The sequence below is a fragment of the Choloepus didactylus genome (genome assembly GCF_015220235.1).
Source record: "Choloepus didactylus isolate mChoDid1 chromosome 25 unlocalized genomic scaffold, mChoDid1.pri SUPER_25_unloc1, whole genome shotgun sequence".
Lineage (NCBI taxonomy): Eukaryota > Metazoa > Chordata > Mammalia > Pilosa > Megalonychidae > Choloepus > Choloepus didactylus.
This window is the reverse complement of record NW_023637606.1, coordinates 6,297,242-6,320,924: the sequence shown is the minus strand read 5'-3', so window position 1 is coordinate 6,320,924 and position 23,683 is coordinate 6,297,242. Positions and strand designations below refer to the sequence as shown.

Here is a 23,683-nt window from a genome sequence, read left to right as displayed (position 1 = left end):
ACATTCAGAGAAACGGTGGTGGTTTGGTTGCTCGAGGCTTCATCCAGAATTCTGAAGGCCATGTTCATTTGTGCACAGGAGGAACCCTATGCCCCAGAGGGAAGAGTCTTTATGAATATTGATCCATCTATCCCACAAGCACCTGATCTCCCAGTATGGGGGCTGGACAACCAAATCTGCACCAAGGTTCTGAAGGATTCCTGAGTCTCTAGAATTCTCAGGGAAGTAAAAACTCACTTCTTGATCAGAATTGGAATCACTCCCCTCTCTCTTCCATAAATTAAAAAAGCAAACATCAACAAACAGCATAACCATTCAGTTTGCTTCAATGGATGGTGAAATATGTGGGGGGGGGGGACAGTGGCCCAATGAGACTATTATTCACCCACAAAAAGGAGTGAGGTACGGACCCATGGTACAACATGGATAAGCCTTGAAAACATGAAGTTAAGTGAAATAAGCCAGGCACAAAAGGGCAAATATGTGATTCCATTTATAGGAAATATCCATCATACGTAAATCCATAGAGATAGAAAGAAGATTTGTGGTTGCCTAGGGCTTGTGGGGGGGAGAAATGGAAAATAACTGGTAATGACTACATGGTTTCCTTATGGAGTAATGAAAATGTTCTTGAACATTTAGATAGTGGTAATGCTTGCACATCTTACGAAGTTTCTAAATGCCAAAAAAAATGTACACTTTAGAATGTTTAAAATGAATTTTATTTTATGTTACCACAATAAGTAAAAGAACTGTGGTTCAAAATGTATGGGTATTCCAAAGATGACTTGCAAGCTCAGATTTCAACCGTGGCACCAGTTTCTGAAGATGATCTTTGAGTCTTTTTACTCAAGAGGAAGACTTCCTAGAGAGTCAGGGAATGAAAACACCTCTTTGCCCAAACATTTAATAAATGAATCCTTAAGTGGTAGACAGGCAAATATCCTACATTGCCAGTTTCCAGTGCAACTGTGACCATGTTACTAATTTTTGACCATTGAGGTAGAAGCAGAAATGATACAAGTAACTTCTAGTACATACAATTAAAGGGAAGGACTGTGCAGTTCACTTCCCCATCTCCCTTTTCTGCCAGCTGTAATTGATTAGCAATGGCGGAGAACTCTGCAGGTTAACTCACTGCCTCCCCCACCCCCCATGTGGGACATGACTCCCAGGGGTGGAAATCTTCCTGGCAACATGGGACATGACTCCTGGGGATAAGCCTGGACCGATCATCATAGGATTGAGAAAAACTTCTTGACCAAAAGGGGAAAGAGAATTGGAACAAAATAAAGTTTCAGTGACCAAGAGATTTCAAATGGAGTTGAGAGGTCATTTTGGAGGTTATTTTTATGCATTGTATACATACCCTTTTTTAGTTTTTAGTGTATTGGACAGCTATAAGGAAATACCTGAAACTGTTGAACTGTAACCTGGTAGCCTTGATTCTTGAAGATGATTATATAACCATATATATGTAGCTTACAGAATGTGACTGTATGATTGTGAAAAACTTGTGGCTCACTCTTCCTTATCCATTGTATGGACAAATGAGTAGAAAAATAGGGACAAAAATTAAATGAATGATGGAGGGATGGGATGTTTTCAATATTCTTTTTTACTTTTAGTCTTATTTTTATTTTTTTGGAGTAACAAAAAGGTTCACAAATTGTGGTGATGAATGAACAACTATATGATGTTGCTGTGAACAACTGATTGTACACTGTGGATGATTGTATGGTATGTGAATATATCTCAATAAAACTGAATTTAAAAAAGGAAGAAGTGATGACAGGGGCTGGACGAGCCATTTTGGACAACAGTCTTGTGTTAATGATGGCAGAGCATTATGGAGTCATCCTAGTAGCTTATACTCAGATTGTAACAGAGGATGAAATAAATCACTATCTGGTCACACCACATCTCTTTGGGCCACGGTTAAAACTTCAACAATAATATCCTAATTAAATGGCTTCTAACAAAACCTCAAGAGCTAGTAAACTTACAGATTGTAGCTCTGTTGCTGCTTTCCTTTGGCAATGCTGTACATGCTTGTTGTTGGATAACCTATGTTGTCTCCATTTGAATACCATCCCTAGGAATAGGACAAAAGCAGACAAACTTCAACCACAGGAAGATATGATTAAAGTCAACTCTTATTACAACAGCCCTCTTAAATCCTATCCATGGCTATAACACACAATGGTGAAAAGGAACAAACTACACCTGCAGAATACGTGATGGATTCTGGGACACATGATATTGAATGAAAAAACATTTCAGAAAAGAGTACACATTATACATAGTATGATATCATTCCTATAAAACTCCAAAGCAAGCAAAACTAAGCAAGGCATTGTTTAGGGATATATATATACATTGGAGGTAAGTACCTTTAAAAGTAAAGTAATAAACAGGAAACTCCAAGTGGCTTCTCCAGAGTGGAGACAGGGAGATGAAATGGGAAAGGAACATAAGGAAGACACAAAAGTCTTGATGGTTTTTTAGTTCTTATGTTGGGGATAACTTTGTGGATATTCATTTTATTATTATACTTCATCATCTCTGTGAAAGTAGCATATGTTCTTTTTAATGCATTAAATAATCCATAAATTAAAAGATTTTTCATGGGGGAAGAAAACGCCATGTAGTCTCTCCCTACTTCAAAAATGTTGCAAGTTTGTATGGATATACTTCTGGATATTTTATTTTTTTCCACTTATCTATATAGCTATCTCTGACAACAACCTAACTTTATTGTTAATCTACCATTATTGTAAGTCTTAAAATTCTGTAGAGTGCAATAGTAGGGGTCAATAATGGGGGGATAAGGGATATGGAATGTTTGTGGTTTTCTTTTTTCTTTTTATTTCTTTTGATGGAGTGATGCAAATGTTCTAAAATTGGTCATGGTGATGAATGCACAACTATGTGATGATACTGTGAACCGTTGGTTGTATATTTGGGATGGATTGTATGGTGTGTTAATACATCTCAATGAAATTACATTTTAAAAACTTTGCAAATTTGGCCCAGTCACCCAGAAATAAGACAAGAGTGTGTAGAATTTGGAGGTGAAAAGAAACAATCTTAGACACTGTACCACTTGAGGAAGTATGTGTGCAGTTGCTATCCAATATATTATTTCCAGCTTCCAAAATAGTTCCAAAATAGTTCTCTTTTTTTTTTTTTTTTTTTTGGTTGTCTCCATACATCTCTTGGTTTTATAGACTGGAAACATTAAGAAAGTGAGCCCTGCTTTCTTTGTTTCTCATGCCTAAGAAACTTGTTGAAGGACCCCCTTCTTTGGAGGATCTGATATTGGTGGTTTCACCTACATTCACATAAGGCAAGGTAGAGCAGTTGGCACTCCCTTTGACATCTTAGGCAAGGGGGAGTGAAATAATCTGAAAGGTCTAAGAAACTTACACTTGTTATACAACTCAGATTAATGGATGAGATAGCCATACTACAGAACCATATACTCTAATAAAAACTCAGTGGAATTAATTTGGAGTCAACAAGAAGAAACCTCAAAGCCCCATATATTTGACAATGAAACAACAAACTTCCAATTAGTCCATGGGCCCAAAGATATACCACAAAGAAAATTTTAAAATATTTTCAGCTGAATGATAATGAAAGCCCAATATATGAAAATTTGCAGGATGCTGCTAAATCAGGGCTTAGAGTAAATGTATAGCTCTAATTTGTAGGCAAATTATATGCCCAAATTCATATGGTAGAAAAGAAGAAAGGCTTCAAAGCAATAATTTTAAAGATCTAGTCAAGAAGCTAGAAAAGGAAAAGCAAACTACACCCAAAGAAAGGAAAGGAAAGGAAATACTAAAGATAAGAGCATAAATCATCAAAAAAGAAAATAGACTAGCAAGAGAAAAAAACTCAACAAAGCCAAAAGCTGGTTCTTTGAAATGATTACCAGTAATAGTGGTAAAGGAGCCTCCTAAAGAATAGGAATTGGAGATGTTCTCTTTCTTCCCTTTCGACAATTAAATAAAAACTGTTGTAAACTCTTAGGTGGATAAGGATGGTCTTCATTGGGATTTGTTGGAATGAAGGGGCATGAAGAACTCCAGTGGAGAGCTTTCCCATAGGAATGGGGAGTGTAAACTAGGGACCAAATATCTGCACTTAACTGTAGATTGTCCTAGTACCATATGTAACGGAGCTAAGGTCTTTCTGATCCAGCCATGCTGGTCATGGTTGCAAATCATTTTCACCAGACCAGGGTAAGTTGGAAAGGGGGAAAAAGCTGATTTTATCCCCTTGTACCTTGCATTGATATTTTGAAAGCAGAGCCCTGCTCATGTAAAACTACTGGGAGCAAAATCTATAATGCTGAAAGCTAGTTTTAGAATTCATAGACATTGACAATGCCAAGAAGCACAGCCATCTATCATGGCCATTGTAGGAGCATGCTCAGTGTTTCTTACCTCTGCCAAAGACAGAATTTATGTGCTTTCCTGCAGAAGGAGATCTCTCATTCTCTCCAATCAATACCACATGTGGAAGTGGTTTGGAATTTGTTATAGGAATGTCCTTTTTGCGTTCATTGTCATTCACATTACTCTTTCAAAGAAATAAAACTAGTTAGGTAGAAGGTTACTGAAAGTTAAGAAATCAGAAATAAGGGTAGGTGTGTTTGGGTGATCCCAGAAAGCAACAAAAATTATTAAGGTGCCAGACTCTGTACTATCAACCTGGTTCATGTTTCCTCATTTATCACACGCAGTCCTGCAAAGGGCATATGATTAGCCCCATTTGACTTATGAGAACATGAAGGCTTAGCACATGAGATCTAAAACCTACAATGAATGAATTACATGGGAAGACAAGCTTGGAAGGATTGGGGTTGAAGCTCTAGATGTTTGATGGAGGTCATTGAATGACCGCTGAGTTTCCCAATATCAGCACTGTTGACATTCGAGGCCAGGTAATGTTTGGTTTGGGGATGTGTCCTGTGCATTGTAGGGTATATAGCATCATCCCAGAACTCAGTCTGGTAGATATCTACAGCTCAGCTTCCCCTTCATTCTGACAGCCAGAAATGTCTCCAGATGTTGCAAATATCCCATGTGGTGAGGAAAAAAATCATTCGCAGTAGAGAAGTGCTCTATCCCATAAGTCATAGGGAGTCATGGTAGTGTTTGAACAAGAGAATAGCATAGTAAGCAATACCAGCTGTTTCCCAAACCCAGGCTCTGCCACACTCACCAAAATATTCACTGATGAACTCTGGGTCACTGGTGAAGGTGGCCGTGTCAACTCACTGATGTCCTCTAGGACAGAAAGGTAGCTGTTAAAATGGAATATGGGAAATGGGATTGCCCACATCACATTCCTTTTCCTATCATCCACAAGTTAGGTTTTTCCTTGATGCTCCCCAGCCCATATTAATTCCCTCCTAAGAAGTCTAAAATGTCTTTTATGGATGAATTTTAAAAGGGAATTTGGATGGAACCTGTAAGCCTAGTGACTCACTATCTGATGAATAGATGAATATGATATAGATAAATATAACACATGATGGGATGTCTCATCTGAGACTAGGTTGTAGAAGACAGTGATTTTTGTCTTTCTCAGGTTCTCTTTCAGGTTCTTCTCACGTTCTTGCCATGATAAAACAAGCTAAAAACTCCTATGTTTCTAAGGAACTGAAGGAAACTCCCACCAACCACCACAATGGAACTAAGTTCTTCAAGTAAATGAATACTGCCAGCAAGCACATGACAGAGCTTGAACACAGATCCTTCACAATTAAGCCTTCAGCTGAGACCCTAGCTCCAAACAGCACCTTGATAGCAGATGTGAGAGACCTTAAAGCAGAAGTCCCAGCTAAGACATGCCCAGGTTCCTGACCAACAGAAATGGTGAGATAATAAATATGTGTGGATTTAAGCTGCAAAATCTTGGGAAATTTTTTACACAGCAACAGATAACTAATTCAATGAGTACTATTATTTTTCCCATTTACAAATGAGGCATGAAGAAGTTAAGAGATTAACAAAATGTCATCCTGTAAGTTGTAAAGCCAGGACATGAATTCACTCTATCTAACTAAAAACATTGAATTTTACTAGGGTTGAATAAATAAGTAATTAGATTATGGATAGTGCAAACCAGGTTTCTCATTGTCAGAAATAAGTTACAAAGAAAGAAAGAAGGAAAGCATGAATGAACCTGAGCATTGGCTTGGAATCAGAGGTTCCAGAATACTTACAATTTTGTTGTTGTTGTTTTTACCACTCCTAATTAGAGCTTTATTCTTTCTTTAATTTTATTGAAATATATTCACATATCATACAGTCATCCAAAGTGTACGGTTGTTCACAGTTCCATTATATAGTTGAGCATTCAAAACCATAATCAATTTTTGAACATTTTCATTACTCCAAAAAAAATGAAAATAAGAATAAAAATAAAAGCAAAAGAAAACACTCAAAGTATCCCATACCAATCCTCTCCCACTCATTTACATTTTTTTATTTTTTTTAATTGAAATATATTTATATACCATACAATCATCCAACGTGTACAACAGTTCATAGTATCATCATATAGTTGTGCTTTCATCACCAAAATTTTTGAACATTTTCATTTTCAAAAAAATAAAAATAAGAATAAAAATAAAAGTAAAAAGAACATCCAAAATGTCCCATACCACCTTTCTCCATATTATTCATTTACTTTTTGTCCCCATTTTTCTACTCAATTTTCCACACACTGGATAAAGGGAGTGTGAGCCATAAGGTTTTCACAATCACACAGTCACACTATATAAGCTGGATAGTTATATGATCACCATCAATAATCAAGGATACTGGATTGCAGTTCAACAGCTTCAGATATGTCCTTCTAACTATTCTAATAAACTAAAATATAAAAAGAGACATCTATATAATGCATAAGAGTTATCTCCAGAGTGACCTCCCAACTCATTTTGAAATTTCTCAGCTACTGACACTATTTTGTTTCAATTCTCTTCCCCCTTTTGATCCAGAAGTCTTGCTCAGTCACATGATGCAGGGTCCAGTCTCACCCCTGGTAGTCACATTCCACATTGCCAGGGAGATTTATACCCTGGGAATCATGTCCCATGTAGCAGGAAGGGCAGTGAATTAGTGAGTTTACCTGCTGAGTTGGCTTAGAGAAAGAGGCTACATCTGAGCAACAAAAGAGGCCCTCTGGGGTGACTCTTAGGCACAATTATGAATAGGCTTAGCCTCTCCTTTGCAGTAACAAGCTTCATAAGGGCAAGCCCCAAGATCGCCAGTGCAGCCTACTAAGCTGGTGGTCCCCAATGCTTGTGAGAATATCAGGAATTCCCAGCTGGGGAAGTTTAATATTTCCACATTTTTCCACAGTCCCTCAAGAGGGTTTTGCAAATACTTTTTATTCTCTGCCCAAATTACTCTGGATTGTATTGGGGCTTCATGCTAACCTGTGCAAACCAATGATGTATCACTCCCTCTTCAAGTTTCCATATAATTATGGCATTTGAGTAAAATGACCATACCAGTTAAATTATATACTTTGCTACAGAAAATATAGATTTTGCATCATATATCTATCTCTTCCTTTGGTCCCACACAGAAGCCAAAATTTTAAAACATGGTGAATATCATCCTCTACCCTTTAGTCTGATCTACCCCAATCTCAACCAAGTCCATTTCATTCATTTCTCCAATCAAAGTCTGATCTCCTTTTCAGCCTCACTAACAGTTGACACAGCTGCCAAAATCTGGCTCTGAGTCCCATGTGCCACACAGACACCTGAAGCTCCAGGAACTGAGCATGTCACACACAAACAGCTCAGAATCTCAAATTTTAGAAATAACTGTTACAACTCATGAATAGATGTAACTGCTGTAAGAGTTTACAATCTAGCAAGCTTTACATAAGCCTTCCCCTTATAACCCATGCTCCCAGATTCAGTTCTCATAGCTTACACGTTACTATTAGTCCATAATAGTCAGGTATTATAATATTTGTCTTTTCTTTTCTGGCTTATTTCACTCAACCTACTGTCCTCATGGTCCATTCACTTCATTGCATACCTCAAAATGTCATTCCTTGCTGCTCCCTCATGCAAAAACATTCTCATATTTATACATTTAGTCACACTCATTGACCACTTTACATTTCTTTAAGTTTTACAGTCCCAGTCTTTATCTTCTATCTTTCATTCTGGTGTAATACAGACCCCTAACCTTCCTCTTTCAACCGTATTAACAGCCATCTTTTTCCAGTGTACTTACAATACTATGCTGCTGTCACAGAGTATTGTGCTATCCATTTCTAGATCTACACAATCATTCCTGTGGAACATTCTGTATTCCTTCAACATCAAATGCCCAATCTTGACCCTCTTTCTGTCTCCTTATATCTTCATTTCTACACTCTTCTCCAAACCTCTCTCCTGTCTTTTCCTATCTGTCTCTAGCACTGCCTTTAGTATTTTCTATAGAGATGGTCTCCTGTTCATCAATCTCTCAGTGTCTGTTTATCTTTAAATATTTTAAGCTCTCCCTCATTTTTGAAAGACAGTTTTGCCTGATATAGGATTCTTGGTTGGCAGTTTTTCTCTTTCAGTGTCTTGGATATGTCATACCACTGCCTTCTCACCTCCATGGTTTCTGCTGAGTGATCCACTCTTAGTCTTATCAAAATTCCCTTTTATGAGATGGATTGCTTTTCACTTGCTACTTTCAGAATTCTCTCTTTGTCTTTGACATTTGAAAATCTGAATAGTAAGTGTCTTAGAGTTGGTCTATTTGGATCAATTCTGTTTGGGGTATACTGTGCTTCTTGGACCTGTAATTTTATGTCTTTCATAAGAGTTGGGAAATTTTCATTGATTATTTCCTCTATTATTCCTTCTCTCACTTTTCCTTCTCTTCTCCTTCTGGAACACCTATAACACATATATTTGTGCACTTTCTGTTGTCATTCAGTTCCCTGAGACCCTGCTCATATTTTTCCATTCTTTTCCCTATCTATTCCTTTGTGTGCAGGATTTCAGATGTCCTGTCTTCCATCTCACTGATCCTTTCTTCTGTGTCTCCAGGTCTGCTGTTGTATGTTTCCATTGTGTTTTTCATCTCTTCTATTGTGCCTTTCATTCCCGTAAATTCTGCCATTTGTTTTTTCAAGTTATAAATTCTTCCTTATGATCACCCAGTGTCTTCTTGATATCCTTCATCTCTTTTGTCACATTCTCCCTCACATCATTGATTTGATTTAAAATATTTGTTTCAGCTCTTGAAATGTTAGTTTCTTCCTTTTACTGGGCCACATATTCCCATTTCCTGATGTGGCTCATGATTTTTTGCTGGCATCTAGGCATCCAATTTTCTTGACTGGTTTATTCTGTAGGTTGTTTTCTTTTACCTAAGGTTTCCTTGTTGGTTGACTTTGATCTCTGTCTTTTCTTTTTTCTCTCCCTGGTCAGTTTTCAGATTGGCTTTGTCTCCCAGTCTTCTCCCCAAAATCACACACCCAACATGGCCTGCCACAAGGATGGGAGGTAGGCACTGGGGACCACAGCAAGTTTATTGTGTGTGGTAATACAAATCTGCTGGCTACAAGTGATGCTCTATTTTCCACCAGCTATTGAGACCTGGGTTTGTTTCAGGGCCCTGCTTTAACAGTTGGGTCTTCCCTATTTCTCAGTCCAAACAGGGCCAGGTTTCCATACAAGGCATGTAGACCAGCTCCTGTCCTCCTAAGAAAGGGTCTGAAGCCTCTTTTAAAAAAAGTGTTTTATTCCCTTGCACTTTCCAAACTGTCCAGCAGATGGCACTGTTTGGCAACTTAATGGTTCTCAGAGGCTGCTTTGCCTCTGAGCACAGGCTTTGTGTGACCCAGCCGGGCTGAAACTGCAGGAATCCTATGCCCTCACTTTGCTGGACAAAATCTGGCTCAATATGGGGATCCACCTATGGCAAAGTACTCTCTCAGTTGACCCAGCACTCCAGCTGTCTCCAAGGCAAGGAAACAGCTGCCGGCTGCTTCTTCCTTCAAGGGTGGGGGAAGGGCTTTCAGACTCAGGGCAGGAAACGTGTCTCTGTCCACGTTTTCTCAGTCTCTTTGTACCTCACTGATCTGGGCCTTGAAATGTCCTACCCTGTCCACCAGGTCTTCAAACCATGAGCATATTTTTCACTGCTGTGAGATTTTTAAATCTGTGTCCCTGGTGGGAGGTTCTGGTATGCTGATTCTGTGCCTTTCCCACAAGGAGAACAAGTGAGGGGTAGGGGAGATGACTGACTGGTCTGGGATGGAAAATTTCTACCTGATACTTCATCTCTTTCTTCAATTCAGCATTTTCAGGGTTTTCCTCCAGGCTATATCCTTCTCCAGAGTTTCAAACAAATCAGAATTGTCCTTGTTGTTGTTGTTGAATCTATGAAGAGAAGTCTTCAGTAGTTTTTTATGCCACAATGTTGATGACATCACCTTGCACTTATGGTTTTTAGTGTATATAAGGATATATAGACTTTGACTTTAACTTTAAAGTGAATAGGAGACAAACAAGTAGAGAAGTTGAGTAGAAAATTAGAGAAGTCTTTTTGGAAGCCCAAGAAAGAGACCCACTGAAGATAAAATTTTGTAAGTCATCTACCTAGAGATGGTGATTGACATCATGACCTTGGATAGGTCCGTCCATGAAAATATCACCAAAGACAACAGAGGGATGAAGGGCAAGTCCATAACAGAGCCCTGCTCTCTTACCATCACTGAAATTGATACAGCTTTCAAAGTCTCCCTCCCCTCCTTTATCATGACACTAAGAGTATTTCGAGGTTCTTACCATATATCTCTGGATGATTAATGAAAACAATACCACTGAAGAAGTAGAATTTCACATTTTCTACCACATGGATGCAGCAGAAACTTCCGCTTTTATATTCAGAGTAGACTTCTGGCTTGCAATTTTTCTTACACTCATCAATATCTGTGAATCAAGAGAAATACTCTTCTTCATTCTCTATAATTATACTTTTTTCTCTTACCCACAGGATATTCATTGTCCAACATTGTATATAAATCCACCAATAATGTCTTCTCTTCTTGGATAAGGCAATGCAACTATATAAAGAAAATCTTGGCTAGAGCAAATGAGAGTGCTGAAAAGGGAAACACAAGTGCCAAGATAATCATTCTTTCATTGGTTCCTTTAGTGAACACTTTCCATTGGCATCTACTGTTTGATAACATTGTTCTCTGTTATAGGATACAGTGATGAACAACACATATATGATCCCTGCCCTGTGGAGTTTTCAGGGAAGAAGACCCCAGTGCTTGAGACTTCAAGAGTCTAGAGTCTTGGGATTTCTATCTTCCTTTGCAGAAAATCCAGTGGATGCCGTAATAAGGCTGGGAGGAGTACAAGGGTGAGGGACTTCTCTGAAGCTATTGAGCCAGCCCTGACATTTTCCATTTTGTGATATTTTTATACCAACACTTCTATGGAAGAGTGTTGGGGTTTAAGGGATGGAACCATGTACCCCTAAAGAGATTTTCAAATCTGAATCCTCATTCCTGTGCATGGGAACTTGTTTGTAATTAGGACCTTTGAGGATGTTAATATTAGTTACGGGGTGGGCTCATTTGTATCTAGGATTTTCAAAGATCCAGTTTAGATGAGGCCAAATTCAACCAGGATTATTTAATCCATATTCCTGGAGACCTTATAATAAAAGGAAATTGGATATAGAAAGAAGTCAGAAGTCAGAAGAGGCCAGAGAAGAAAGAAGAATCACCATGTGATGGAGGTTGGCCACCACCAGAGAGCTACAGTCTCCAGAAGAAAGCATGGCTTTATCAGCACCATGATTTTGGATATTTGCCTCCCACGCTGTGAGCCAATAGATTCCTATTAAGTCAAACAGTGTATGGTGTTTGTCATAAAATCCCTGGAAAACTTAGACAATAGGGCATGGCAGGATTTCCCCAACCCCTTCCAATCTACAAGATGTGTGAGGATTGCATCTTACCTTTACATTCCTTTGAGGACATGATGATGTATTTCCTTGCAGACCTGGACTTAGATCCATCTTTATATAAATAATGGTTATGTGTGTCACAGTCATCATTTTCAGAGCATGGAGACAAAGCTGCAGGCAACACAGAAACATTCATTTATTTACTCATGCATTCATTCAAGAAATACTCAATGTTCACCCACAAAGTATTGGACACAGTGGTCAGAAGTCCTCATAGGAATAGCTCTGTAGGCATTCTTTTGATACTTATCCCATGACTGAACACAACAGCTCATGGAACACGGCACTGTCCCACCCCCTCACCACTTTTGCCCAACAACCAAATGTAAAACTGAAAACATTACATTTATTTGATTGAGGGCTTTCTATGGTCAGCAATGTCCTCTTTCTCACCATGTGGTCAGTCAGGAATGCCCAAGACCCAGGAAGCCCCTACCTCACTAAAACAATGATTGAAATAAGCCTTTGTATTAAAAAAACATCAGCTTTCTTACACTTGAGAAAAAAACTCTGAGGTGCATGCTCCACAATATATCCATAATGTTCACAGGAATTCAGGCTCAATTTCCTCACATGGTAGCTTGGTAATGGTCTCTGCATTAACAACTTCCTCTCCCATCCCACTTCCCACTCCCAGCTGGTGTTTCCTACAATCACTTCTCAGATAAGTGACTTGCTTTCAAGTCCTTTTCTCAGTGTCTTCTTCTGCTGGTCCCCAACCTCAGACATGGTATTACCTGTAGCAGAGGTTTTTTAGAAAGAAAGAACAGAGATTCCCCTAGCTCCAAAACCCACCAGCCAATGTGACCTTGAACAAGCCCCTTGCCTCAAGAGACATTGGTAAATAGTAGAGGAAATTTATGAGGATTAGATGGGATGGTGCATGTAATTAGATGTTCTGGTGCAATGCAAGAGCTAAATAAAAGAAGTTGATAATGGTGATGATAAAGGAAGAAGGAAAAGTCCTTGGCAGTTAAAGCAGTAGGCAGAAAACATCAGGACCTAAATGCTCTCTCTACTGAAAAGAGCTCCTTCCCTGCACTGGAGGAAAGTTCTAGATTCCAATTTCCTTTTCCTTGCTCTTTGGCTGTGAGTAGACTTACCTCCAAAGTTCATCCCTTCCACACCTGTCAGAGCCAGCAGGACACTGACACCTGGAACAGAAAAAGGAGGAGATAGTTCAGATGGGGATGTCCTGGGGAAGCCTGAGCTAGAGAGGGGCCTCTTGTCCCCAGTCCAGTCATACATCCTACTTCACTCCAGATTCCTCCAGGCAGGACACAAGCACGAGTGTCACAAAGGCCATCATATGTTATCAGGGCATGAGAGGAACACCTCATGGTACTTGTATGTCTCAATTTCTGAAAATCCAGCAGCTACTTCACCTTTTCCTCCAAGTCAAGAACCAAAAGGCCAATTTTGGAGTCTCCTTTCTATGTTCAACAGTTTATCTTTACCATTACATACCTCTAACCAAGCACTGTCCAAAGAAAATATAATGCAAGCTGCATATTTACTTCTAAATATTCTGGTAGCCACACTTTAAAAAGAAAAGACAAATGGTGGTATTTATTTTAATATATTTTATTTAACCCAATACAGCCTTGATTTTGTCATTTCAATATGGAGTCTATAAAATAAGATTAAAAATTATTAATAAGTTATTTTATTTTTGTGTGTGTATATGTCAAAACTTCAAAAACCAGTGTGTATGTGCACTTATGGCACGTGCCTTTCACTTGGGATGGGCCACATTTCAAGTGCTCGGTAACCACATGTGACTGGTGCCTACCAGATTGGACAACCACTTAGTCACTAGAATGTTCCCTAAAGTAAGAGGAGATACGAAGATCAGAGTGTGAGAATCTGGGGATCCAAGTGCTTTTTATCAAATTGTGGCATACTGAAGATGGATAAGAATGTTTTGAGGATGAGCCATTTCTGCTGCCATGTTATTAGGTAGTCATTTCATATAAAGATAGAGTTGGTAATGAAATCAGAAATGTGGGAAATTTTCTCACATCTTTCCTCCTGGGTTGTCTAATATCACTCTCTCAAGGCAGACAGGATGTGAATGGCCATGCACTTGAAAAATGGATTTTCTCTCATCCCTTTCATTCCAAGGGAATGCTTTTGTAACCAACACTAGCCCCCAGATGGTATAGCAATGACAAATAAAATCTAGGTAATCTGGATTTTTATTGTTTGGAATGCGGGGTTAAAGGGTCTGTCCATAGCCAGTGAGCATTTTCAAAGAACAAGACAAGGCCCTTGGATAAGATAAGATCAAAGCCTTCCTCTTCTGCTTCCTTGATTATGTTTACTCTGCTTATTATCATGAGTTCTGATTAAAATATTATATTTAAGGATTTATACATAATATGAGGTTGAGTCATTTGACATTGCCATTTTGTAAGTCAATAACCCTTGGGTATCAGCAAAATCTCTCAGAATGCTTTTATCACAGGTAGAAATATGATTCCCATAGAGCAGGAATTGGCAAACTGTGGCCCTTCAGCCAAATCTGGAGCACTGACTATTTTTGTATGGTTCACAAGCCAAGAATGATGTTTACATTTGCAAAATGTTCAAAAAAAAATCAAAAGAGATATGATGATGGGTGACACATGAACAGTACATGAAATTCACATTTCTGCATCTATTAATGAAGTTTTATTGGCACAGAGCCATGCCTATTCATTTTCATCTGGCCTATGGCTATTTTCATGCTGCAACTACATAGTCCAGTGCTTGCAGCAGAGACCAAAGGGCATACAAAGCCATAAATATTTACTATCCATCCATTTATAGAAATGTTTCCCTCACTGTTATAAAATACTGGATACCATGCACCTTGTGCCAGTTTGGATGTATTGTCCCCCAAAAAGCCATGTTCCTTAATGCAATCTTGTGGGGGCAGATGTATTAGTGTTTATTAGGTTGGAATCTTTTGACTCAGTGTTTCCATGGAGATGTGACTCAATTAACTATGAGTGAACCATTTGATTGGATTATATCCATGGAGATAAAGGCCCTGCCCATTCAGGGTGTATCTTGATTTAATCACTGGAGTCCTATAAAAGAGCTCACAAACAGAAGGACCTCTGAGCAGCTGAGAACGACATTTTGGAAACAGTCACTGAAAGCAGACTTTTGCTGACACTTTGGAGATGCTAGCCCAGTTTTTGCCCCAGAGACACTAATAGAGGACAAAACACCCCAAGAACAACATTTTGAAGAAATCACAGGAGCTGATAGAGGAGCTGGAACACAACCTGGGATCAGCAGATGCCAGCCACTTGCCTTCCCAGTTAACAGAGGTTTTCTAGACACCACTGGCCTTCCTTCAGTGAAGGTATACTCATGTTGATGCCTTAATTTGGACATTTTCATGACCTTCAGACTGCAAATTTGGAGCCAAATAAACCCCCTTTATAAAAGCCAATCCATTTCTGGTATTCTGCATAATAGTAGCATTAGCAACTGGAACATACCTGTAAGATCTCCTAACAGACCTTCTAGCCTTAAACTGTATCTGACTGATCCTATGGTATATTTATTGCACCCCAAATCCTAAAGCCCAGTGGAAGGGTGAGTAAGTCCAGTCCACTGTAACATACTGATCCATAGCATTCCAGCATGGACCCTCTCATTGGTCAGTCAGGGCAGCAGATGCTTTCACTAGTCTACTAGTCTACTCCCGAAGGGTTTCCTAGGTAGGTAGATAACTTCCTGCTCCTCTCTACTAGAGGACATTTTTCTGTAGTCCTTGGGGAGACGGTCAGAAATGTCTGAATCACACTATATTATATGTCAAACAGTGATTAATGGTGGGTGTCTTTGTTTACCAGGGCTGATATTACAAATGCCACTGGCTGGTTGGAATAAACAACAGGAATTTATTGTCTCACAGCTTTGAAGACTAGATGTTCAAAATGAATGTGTCAACAGGATCATGCTTTCTCTGAAGTCTGCAATATTATGGTGGTGGCTTCCCAACAATCTAATCCAGTTATACCTCTCTCACATAGCTATCTGTCTCCTTCTGACTTCTCTCTGCATCCATGTGACCCCTGCTTATAAGGACCCCAGTAATAGCACAATAAGGACTTCCCTGATTCTGTCTAGCCTCACTTTAACTAATAACATCTTCAAAGATTTTATTTACAAATGAGTTCACATTCACAAGACCAGGTTAGGACTTGAACATGTCTTTGTGGAGGACATGATCCAATCCATAACTGGACTGTTGGATAAATATCCCAGCTTCCTTGTCCTTTTGAGGCACATGACAGACTATTTCTTGGAGGGTCCCCATTAGGATCAAGTGCCAATTACCCACAGAGGAGACATCTCATTATCCCACCCTTCATTGGCTCTTCTAGCATCCCTGTCTATCATCCTCTGCTCCTAACTTGCACTTCCTAGGATTACCTCCCAAATAAACTACTTACACACAAGATCTTATCTCAGGATCTGCTTTAGGGAAGTCCAACCTAAGAGACTTAGTATAAAAATTCCTAATGGTACAGGTGCACACTGCCATTTCTGGAGAAAGTGCCATCTTGAGGTAAGATGCAGGAGCATGGGGAGAAATCAGGGAAATTATTTATTCCACTCACCTGCAAAGAGGTTCAGGCACCAGCTTCCCATAGCACTGAGACTCCAGCAGCAACAATCTGAGAAACTCAAGTAGGATGTGATGAGAGCTCCTAGAATCAAAAAGCCCCATGAAAACCACCTCCTGATGGTCACAAAATGTAGAAGCTACATGGCTGCTGTTTATAAAACCCCTTTAATTTCTGCATATCTTTCAACCCAACAATTCAACTTCAGGGAAATGCCAAAAGAGAAGATCATCCAAGAATAATCAGAGCAGAATTTCTTATGGGAAACAATAATAACATTCAAAAAGTTGGAAACAATATTTGCATTTGATGGAAGGTAATGCTGTGATTTAAAATCCTGTTCTATTGCAATTAGACACATCCAGCCTTTGGGAAACTCCACAAGACAATCTTCACAGTTTCTTCATTAAAAGGGAGGATAATAAAGGGTAACCTAAATGGAAACTACTTTAAAAGAGTCTTAGAAACATATCAACCAACTGGAATGTCTGCTGGTGGTGATGGTGGTGGTCATGATCATGGTGGAGGTGGGGTTGGTGGGGATGGTGGTGATAGCAGTTGTGGCAGCATTGGTAGTGATGACCGTGATTATGGTGAATGATAGTAATAGCTATGACAGTGATGATGGTCATCATGGCGATTTCTCATGCCCCTTTCATGATTCCAGTTCTAACCATGATTTTGTGTGCTCATGACTCATCCTTCTCCCAGGATTGATGAGAATTTACAAGGTCTCTGTGATGCTCCCACAGTAATGAATGAGTGATCTGAGAAGTCTTATTGCAATGAAATCCCAGATTCCTGACTACCCTGATGAGGTGAGATGAATATTATGCACTGGAACCTTGGCTTTAAATCATATTTTCCAAAAAGATTTCTATTATCCCTTCCATCATCACTGCTTAATTTTTTGGTGGAACTTCTACTGTGGACCAAGTACCTTATTCAGTGCTTTGAAACTACCATCTCATTGAAAGTACACAACCACATTATGATATAGATGTTATCATTATTCTCCCACTTTTCAGATAAAAGAATTAAAGTTCAAAGAGAACATAGCAGTTGCTCAAGGTCACACTGCTAGTAAAATACAGAACTAAGATTTGGACAAAGTCTCCTGAATCCAAAGCCCATGTACAGCTGCCACACCAAAGTCATGAGTGCCAGTGCCTCCAGGGAGCTAGACATGAAGCATAAATGAGGCCGTTGGTGGGCAATGATGACTTTGGAGAAGTAGAGACCATGGCCTCTATCTGAAGACATTCAAATTCACTTTTTCCTTAAATAACCTATGGGCCGCCACCATCTTGAAAGCTCTGCAGTAGACAATATTGCCTGATTTTAAATGAAATTCTTTAAATGGGAATCCTGTGTCCCTTGGAGAAATTATATGGTCACTTTCTGGATACATTCCTTTCTCATAAAATTGGTCTTTTTTGATTTGTGTTTCTCTTTTCCTCCAAAATCCTACTCTGAGGTATATGGTAAAGAAATAGTTTCCGGAAGAGTATATTTGTCTTGTTTTGGTTTTTGTAATTTTTTTTATCAGAAAAGTTCTGGGTTTATAGAATAGTCATAAATAAAATACAGGATTCCCATATACCACCCTATTATTAAACCCTGCATTGGTGTGGAAAATTTGTTACAAGTGTCAGAAGCACATATTTATAAGTGTACAATTAACTATAGTCCATGGAAGTTCTTCAGAAAACTAAGTGTAGAATTACCATATGAGCAAGCAATCCCCCTACTAAGTATATACCCAAAAGAATTGAAATCAGGGACTCAAACAGATATTTGCACACTGATGTTCCAGAAGCATTATTCACCGTTGCCAAAAGATGGAAGCAACACTTGTCCATTGACGAGTGAATGGAATAACGAAAGTTTATACACACACACACACACACACACACACACACACACACACCATGGAATATTATTTAACAGTAGCTTTTTGAGGCCTCATTTGATACCAGTTTAACTAAAGTATATTGCACAAAAGAGGTAACAATATTTTTCCAGAACAGCAGAGGCATCTAGCAATACTGATTTGGAGAGATTTTTCATCACAACACACAGTTAAAGGCACTTTTTACATGGGAGAGAAAGAGACAGAGAGAGAAAGAGATAGAAACTAAACTGAATTCCAAAACAATGTTTACTACATGAACCATCGATATTTTATCATTTTAGTCGCTTTGATTTCTTTCACAATGCTGGTTGTTATCCATTAATTTGGTTTCATGACAACCCCTTCAATGAGTCATAACCAGTTTGTTGAAAAACACTGAACTGTTGATATCATCACTTTGGCCACGAATAAAACATACTGTCTTTCCCCTGTGAAATTCGCATTTAATAGGCTGATATGTTTACCTTGAGGGTGAGACATGTGGCATGTGAAAAATCATGCCAAGTTAATTCACTATGTGATATTGGTCAACTCACTAATCTTTTCAAATTTCATTCTCCTCATTTTTAATAACAAATTGATTATAGGCCAAGTTTGCTTCAGGTTCTGCTTCTTGAAGTTTCATCGTTTTAATCCACCTTAATGCCCTAAATTCACAAATCACCAACTCCTTTCACTGTGCTACATCATCTCAGTATATTCCACACTATCACGTAAAAACACTCACATTCCTTGCCCTGAGAGAAGTGGAGAAATGAAAATGAGATACATGCCTATAGAGCAGCTTGAAAGAAAGAAAGCAACAGAGCATTCAAGGTCTCCTGGATATTCTGGAGCCAGAGCATGTTTCTAGACCCAAGATCACAAAAGAAACATGGTCTGTTTTCTATAGGAAGACATTAAACCCATTCCTACTTACCCCCCAAGACTGTCATCCAGTCTGGATTTTTCTCAGAGCTAACCAAAGAGGAAATATGTTGCCTCTTATACAATGAGCTCCAGTTTCTCAGGGAGTCTTCAGGGTGAAAGAGAGGGTTGGTGGGGTTGGTGGGGGATTTTCATAAAGCAGTGTCCTTTAGTTCTCTTTTCATGAGAAAAACTTAAATAGCACTTTCCCAGCGTGGACTATCCTCAAGTGCATCAGGAAATTTGGAAATAGTGATGGTATTGGTTTTGGTTTGCTAAATCTGCCAGAATACAATACCAGAAATGGGTTGGCTGTGAAAATGAGAAATTATTTGTTCACAAGTTGACAGTTCTAAGGTCATGAAAATTTCCCAGTTAAGGCATCAACAGGATGATACTTGGACTCTGAAGACAGGCTACTTGCATCTGAAATTCCTATGTCAGATAGCAAGGCACATGGCCAGCATCTGCTGCTCAATCACTCTTGGATTTTGTTTCTTTCAGCTTCTGATTTCAGTGGCTGTCTCAGCTCCTCCAGGGGCTTTTATCTAAGCTTCTATGGGTATATCTCTCTCTAAGTTCTCTCAGTTTTTTGTATTCCTTTTATCATCTCATAAAGGACTCCAGGAAGGATTAAGACCCACCTTGACTCAACAAATGAGTCACAAGTAAAGAATTTGAGTCAGTCATTACAAATCTCCCAAAAAAGAAAAGCCCAGGACCAGATGGCTTCACATGTGAATTCTACCAAACATTCAAGAAAGAATTAGTACCAATCCTGCTCAAACTCTTCAAAAAAAATTGAAGAGGAGGGAAAGCTATCTAACTCATACTATGAAGTCAACATTATCCTAAAACCAAAGTCAGACAAAGATGCTACAAAAAAAGAAAATTATAGACCAATCTCTTAAAACAATATAGATGCAAAAATTCTCAACAAAATACCTGCAAATTGAATCCAGGAGCACATTAAAAGAATTATACACCATGATCAAGTGGGATTTATTCCAGGTATGCAAGGCTGGTTCAACATAAGAAAATCAATTAATGTAATAAAACACAACAATAAATCAAAATAGAAGAACCACATGATCATCTCAATTGATGCAGAAAAGGCATTGTCAAAATTCAACATCCTTTCTTGATGAAAACACTTCAAATGGTAGGAATAGAAGGGAACTTTCTCAATATGATAAAGGCAATATATGAAAAACCCACAGCTAACATCATAATCAATGGGGAAAGAATGACAGCTTTCCCACTAAGAATAGGAACAAATAAGGGATACCCACTGTCACCATTGTTATTCAACATTGTGCTGGAAGTCCTAGATAGAGCAATTAGGCAAGAAAAAGAAATAAAAGGCACCCAAATTGGATAAGAAGAAGTAAAACTTTCACTGTTTCCAGATGACGTGATCCTCTATGCAGAAAATCCAGAAAAGCTACTAGAGTTGATCAATGAATACAGCAAAGTGGCAGGCTACAAGATGAATATGCAAAAGTCAGTAGTTTTCCTGTACACAAGCAATGAGCAACAGAAGGAGGAAATCAGGAAAAAAATCCATTTACATTAGCAACCAGAAGAATCAAGTATTTGGGAATAAACTTAACCAAGGCCACCTATACAGAGAAAACTATAAGAAACTGCTAAAAGAAATCAAAAAGGATATGAAAAAAATGGAAGAACATACCATGTCTGTGGCTGGAAGACTAAATACAGTTAAGATGTCAATTCTGCCTAAACTGATTTATATATTCAATGCAATTCCAATTAAAATCCCAACAACTTAATTTGCAGAAATAGGAAAACCAATAACTGAATTTATTTGGAAGGGCAAGGTGCCGCAAATTGCCAAAAATATCTTGAGAAAGAAGAAGGAAGTTGGAGGTCTCACATTACCTGACTTTGAAACACACTACAAAGCAACAGTGTTCAAAACAGCATGGTATCAGCATATAGATACATATGCTGACCAATGGATTTGAATTGAGTGTTCATGAATATACCCTCTCACCTACAAACACCTGATCTTTCATAAGGCAGTCAAGCCAAAGCAATTGGGACAAAGCAGCCTCTTCAATAAATGGTGTTTGGAGAACTGGATATTTATATCCAAAAAAAAAAAAAAATTAAAGAGGACTCCTATCTCACATCTTACTCAAAAATTAACTCAAAATGGATCAAGGATCTAAACATTAGCACTAAGACCATAAGAAACTTAGAAGAAAATGTAGGGAAATTTCTTAAAGATCTAGTGATAGGAGGTGGTTTCCTAGACCTGAGACCCAAAGCACAAGCAATCAAAGAAGAAATACATAAATGGGATCTTCTCAAAATTAAACACTTTTGTACATCAAAAGACTTTGTCAGAAAAATAAAAAGGCAGCCTATGTAATGAGAGACAATATTTGGAAACCACATATCAGATAAGGGTTTAATATCCAGAATATATAAAGAGATCCTACAACTCAGCAAGAGAAAGACAAACAATCCAATTAAAAAATGGGCAAAGACAGGGATTGACACTTTTCTGTAAAGGAAATACAAATGGCTCAAAAGCATATGAAAAGATGCTCAATTTCACTGGCTATCAGGGATATGGGAATCAAAACCACGCGATATCATCTCACACCTACCAGAATGGCCATTATCCACAAAACAGAAAATTACAAGTGCTGCAGAGAATGTAGAGAAACAGGCATACTTATTCACTGTTGGTGGGAATGCAGAATGTGCAGCCACTCTGGAAGGCAGTGTGGCAGTTCCTCAGAAAGCTAAGTATAGAATTGCCATATGGTCCCACAATTCTAGGAATATACTCAGAGGAACTGAAAGCTAAGATCTGAATGGACATTTGTAAACCAATGTTTATTGTGACATTATTCACAATTGCCAAGAGAAGGAAACAGCCCAGATGTCCATCAATGGATGAGTGAATAAACAAATTGTGGTATATACACACAATATAATATTACACATCTGTAAGACAGAACAGTCATGGAACATATAGTAACATGGATAACCTTGAGGACTTAATGTTGAGCAAAGTTAGCCAGAAACAAAAGGATAAATACTGTATGTTCTCACTAATATGAACTAACATTAATGAACAATCTTTGAGAGTTAAAGATAAGAACACAGGTTGTTAGGAGATAGAAAGAGGATAGAGATCAGGCAATTGATGCTGAAGGATTATAGAATGTTCAACAGGATTGATTGTGTAGCTCCAGAAATGGAGAGTGCAGTGCTGTGTGATGTTAGCACAGTATTGTAAGTACACTGACCAAAGATGTCTGTGAGTAAAGTTGAAAGAGGGCTGGGGGCATGTATGATACTACAGGGAAGAATAGACAATAAAGCCTAGTACTGTGTAATTTAGTGAAACCTAGATTGGTCAGTGACAGTGACTAAATATACAAAGGTAAAAATATTTTTCATGTGGGAGAACAAATGAATGTTAACCTTGCAAGATGTTGGAAAGGGGGTGGTATTGGGGAAAAATACAATCAATGCAACTGGAGCCTGTGGTTCCTAGTAACATTGTAATATGCTCTCATTAAATGTAACAAAGGCAATTTGCCAAAGCTAAATGTCTGTGGGGGCGGGGTAGGGGAGAGGTACAGGATTCTTGGTAGTGGTGTTGTTGACTGACCTTATTGCTGTATTTTATCTTATTTTTACTTTTTCTTTTATCTTTTTTATTATTTATTTATTTCAATTCTTTTTTTTGAGTAATGAATATATGTCATTGCTAATTGTGGTGATTAATGCACAACTATATGATGATACTGTAAATGATTGTACACTGTGGTTGATTGTATGATATTTGAATATATCCCTGTAAAATTGCAGGGAAAAAATAGAGGGACACAAGTGCTGGAGGGAACTTGGAGAGAGAGATGTATGTATTCACTGTTGGTGGGGAAGTAGAATGGTGTAGCCTATCTGGAGGACAGTATGGTGGTTCCATAAGAAGCTATGTAGGTGGATGTCACAAGGTCCTGCAACCTCACTATGGGGTACATACTTGGAAGATCAGAGAGCAGGGACATGAATGGACATTTACACACCAGTGTATATGGTGGCAGTATTCACAATTTGCAATGGATGGAGGTCATCTAAGGGTACACTGACTGATGAACAGAATGGTGAACTATGGTGTATGCATACAATATAATATCAAGTGGCTACAAGAAGGAATG

General features: G+C 38.5%; 1 protein-coding gene across 1 annotated transcript in view; it reads right to left on the bottom strand.

Moving 5' to 3' along the window:
* LOC119525308 (adhesion G protein-coupled receptor E1-like) overlaps window positions 1-16,682 on the bottom strand; it is a 47,117-nt gene extending 30,435 nt beyond the window's left edge. Inside the window, exons 1-7 of the mRNA XM_037823996.1 lie at window positions 16,652-16,682; window positions 13,133-13,183; window positions 12,021-12,140; window positions 10,835-10,978; window positions 5,236-5,300; window positions 4,522-4,590; window positions 3-86 (exon numbers count right to left, since the gene is read on the bottom strand). Of these exons, the coding sequence (XP_037679924.1) occupies window positions 3-86; window positions 4,522-4,590; window positions 5,236-5,300; window positions 10,835-10,978; window positions 12,021-12,140; window positions 13,133-13,183; window positions 16,652-16,682 (564 nt within the window). The remainder of the gene's footprint in view (window positions 1-2; window positions 87-4,521; window positions 4,591-5,235; window positions 5,301-10,834; window positions 10,979-12,020; window positions 12,141-13,132; window positions 13,184-16,651) is intronic.
* Between the last annotated feature and the right edge of the window lie 7,001 nt (window positions 16,683-23,683).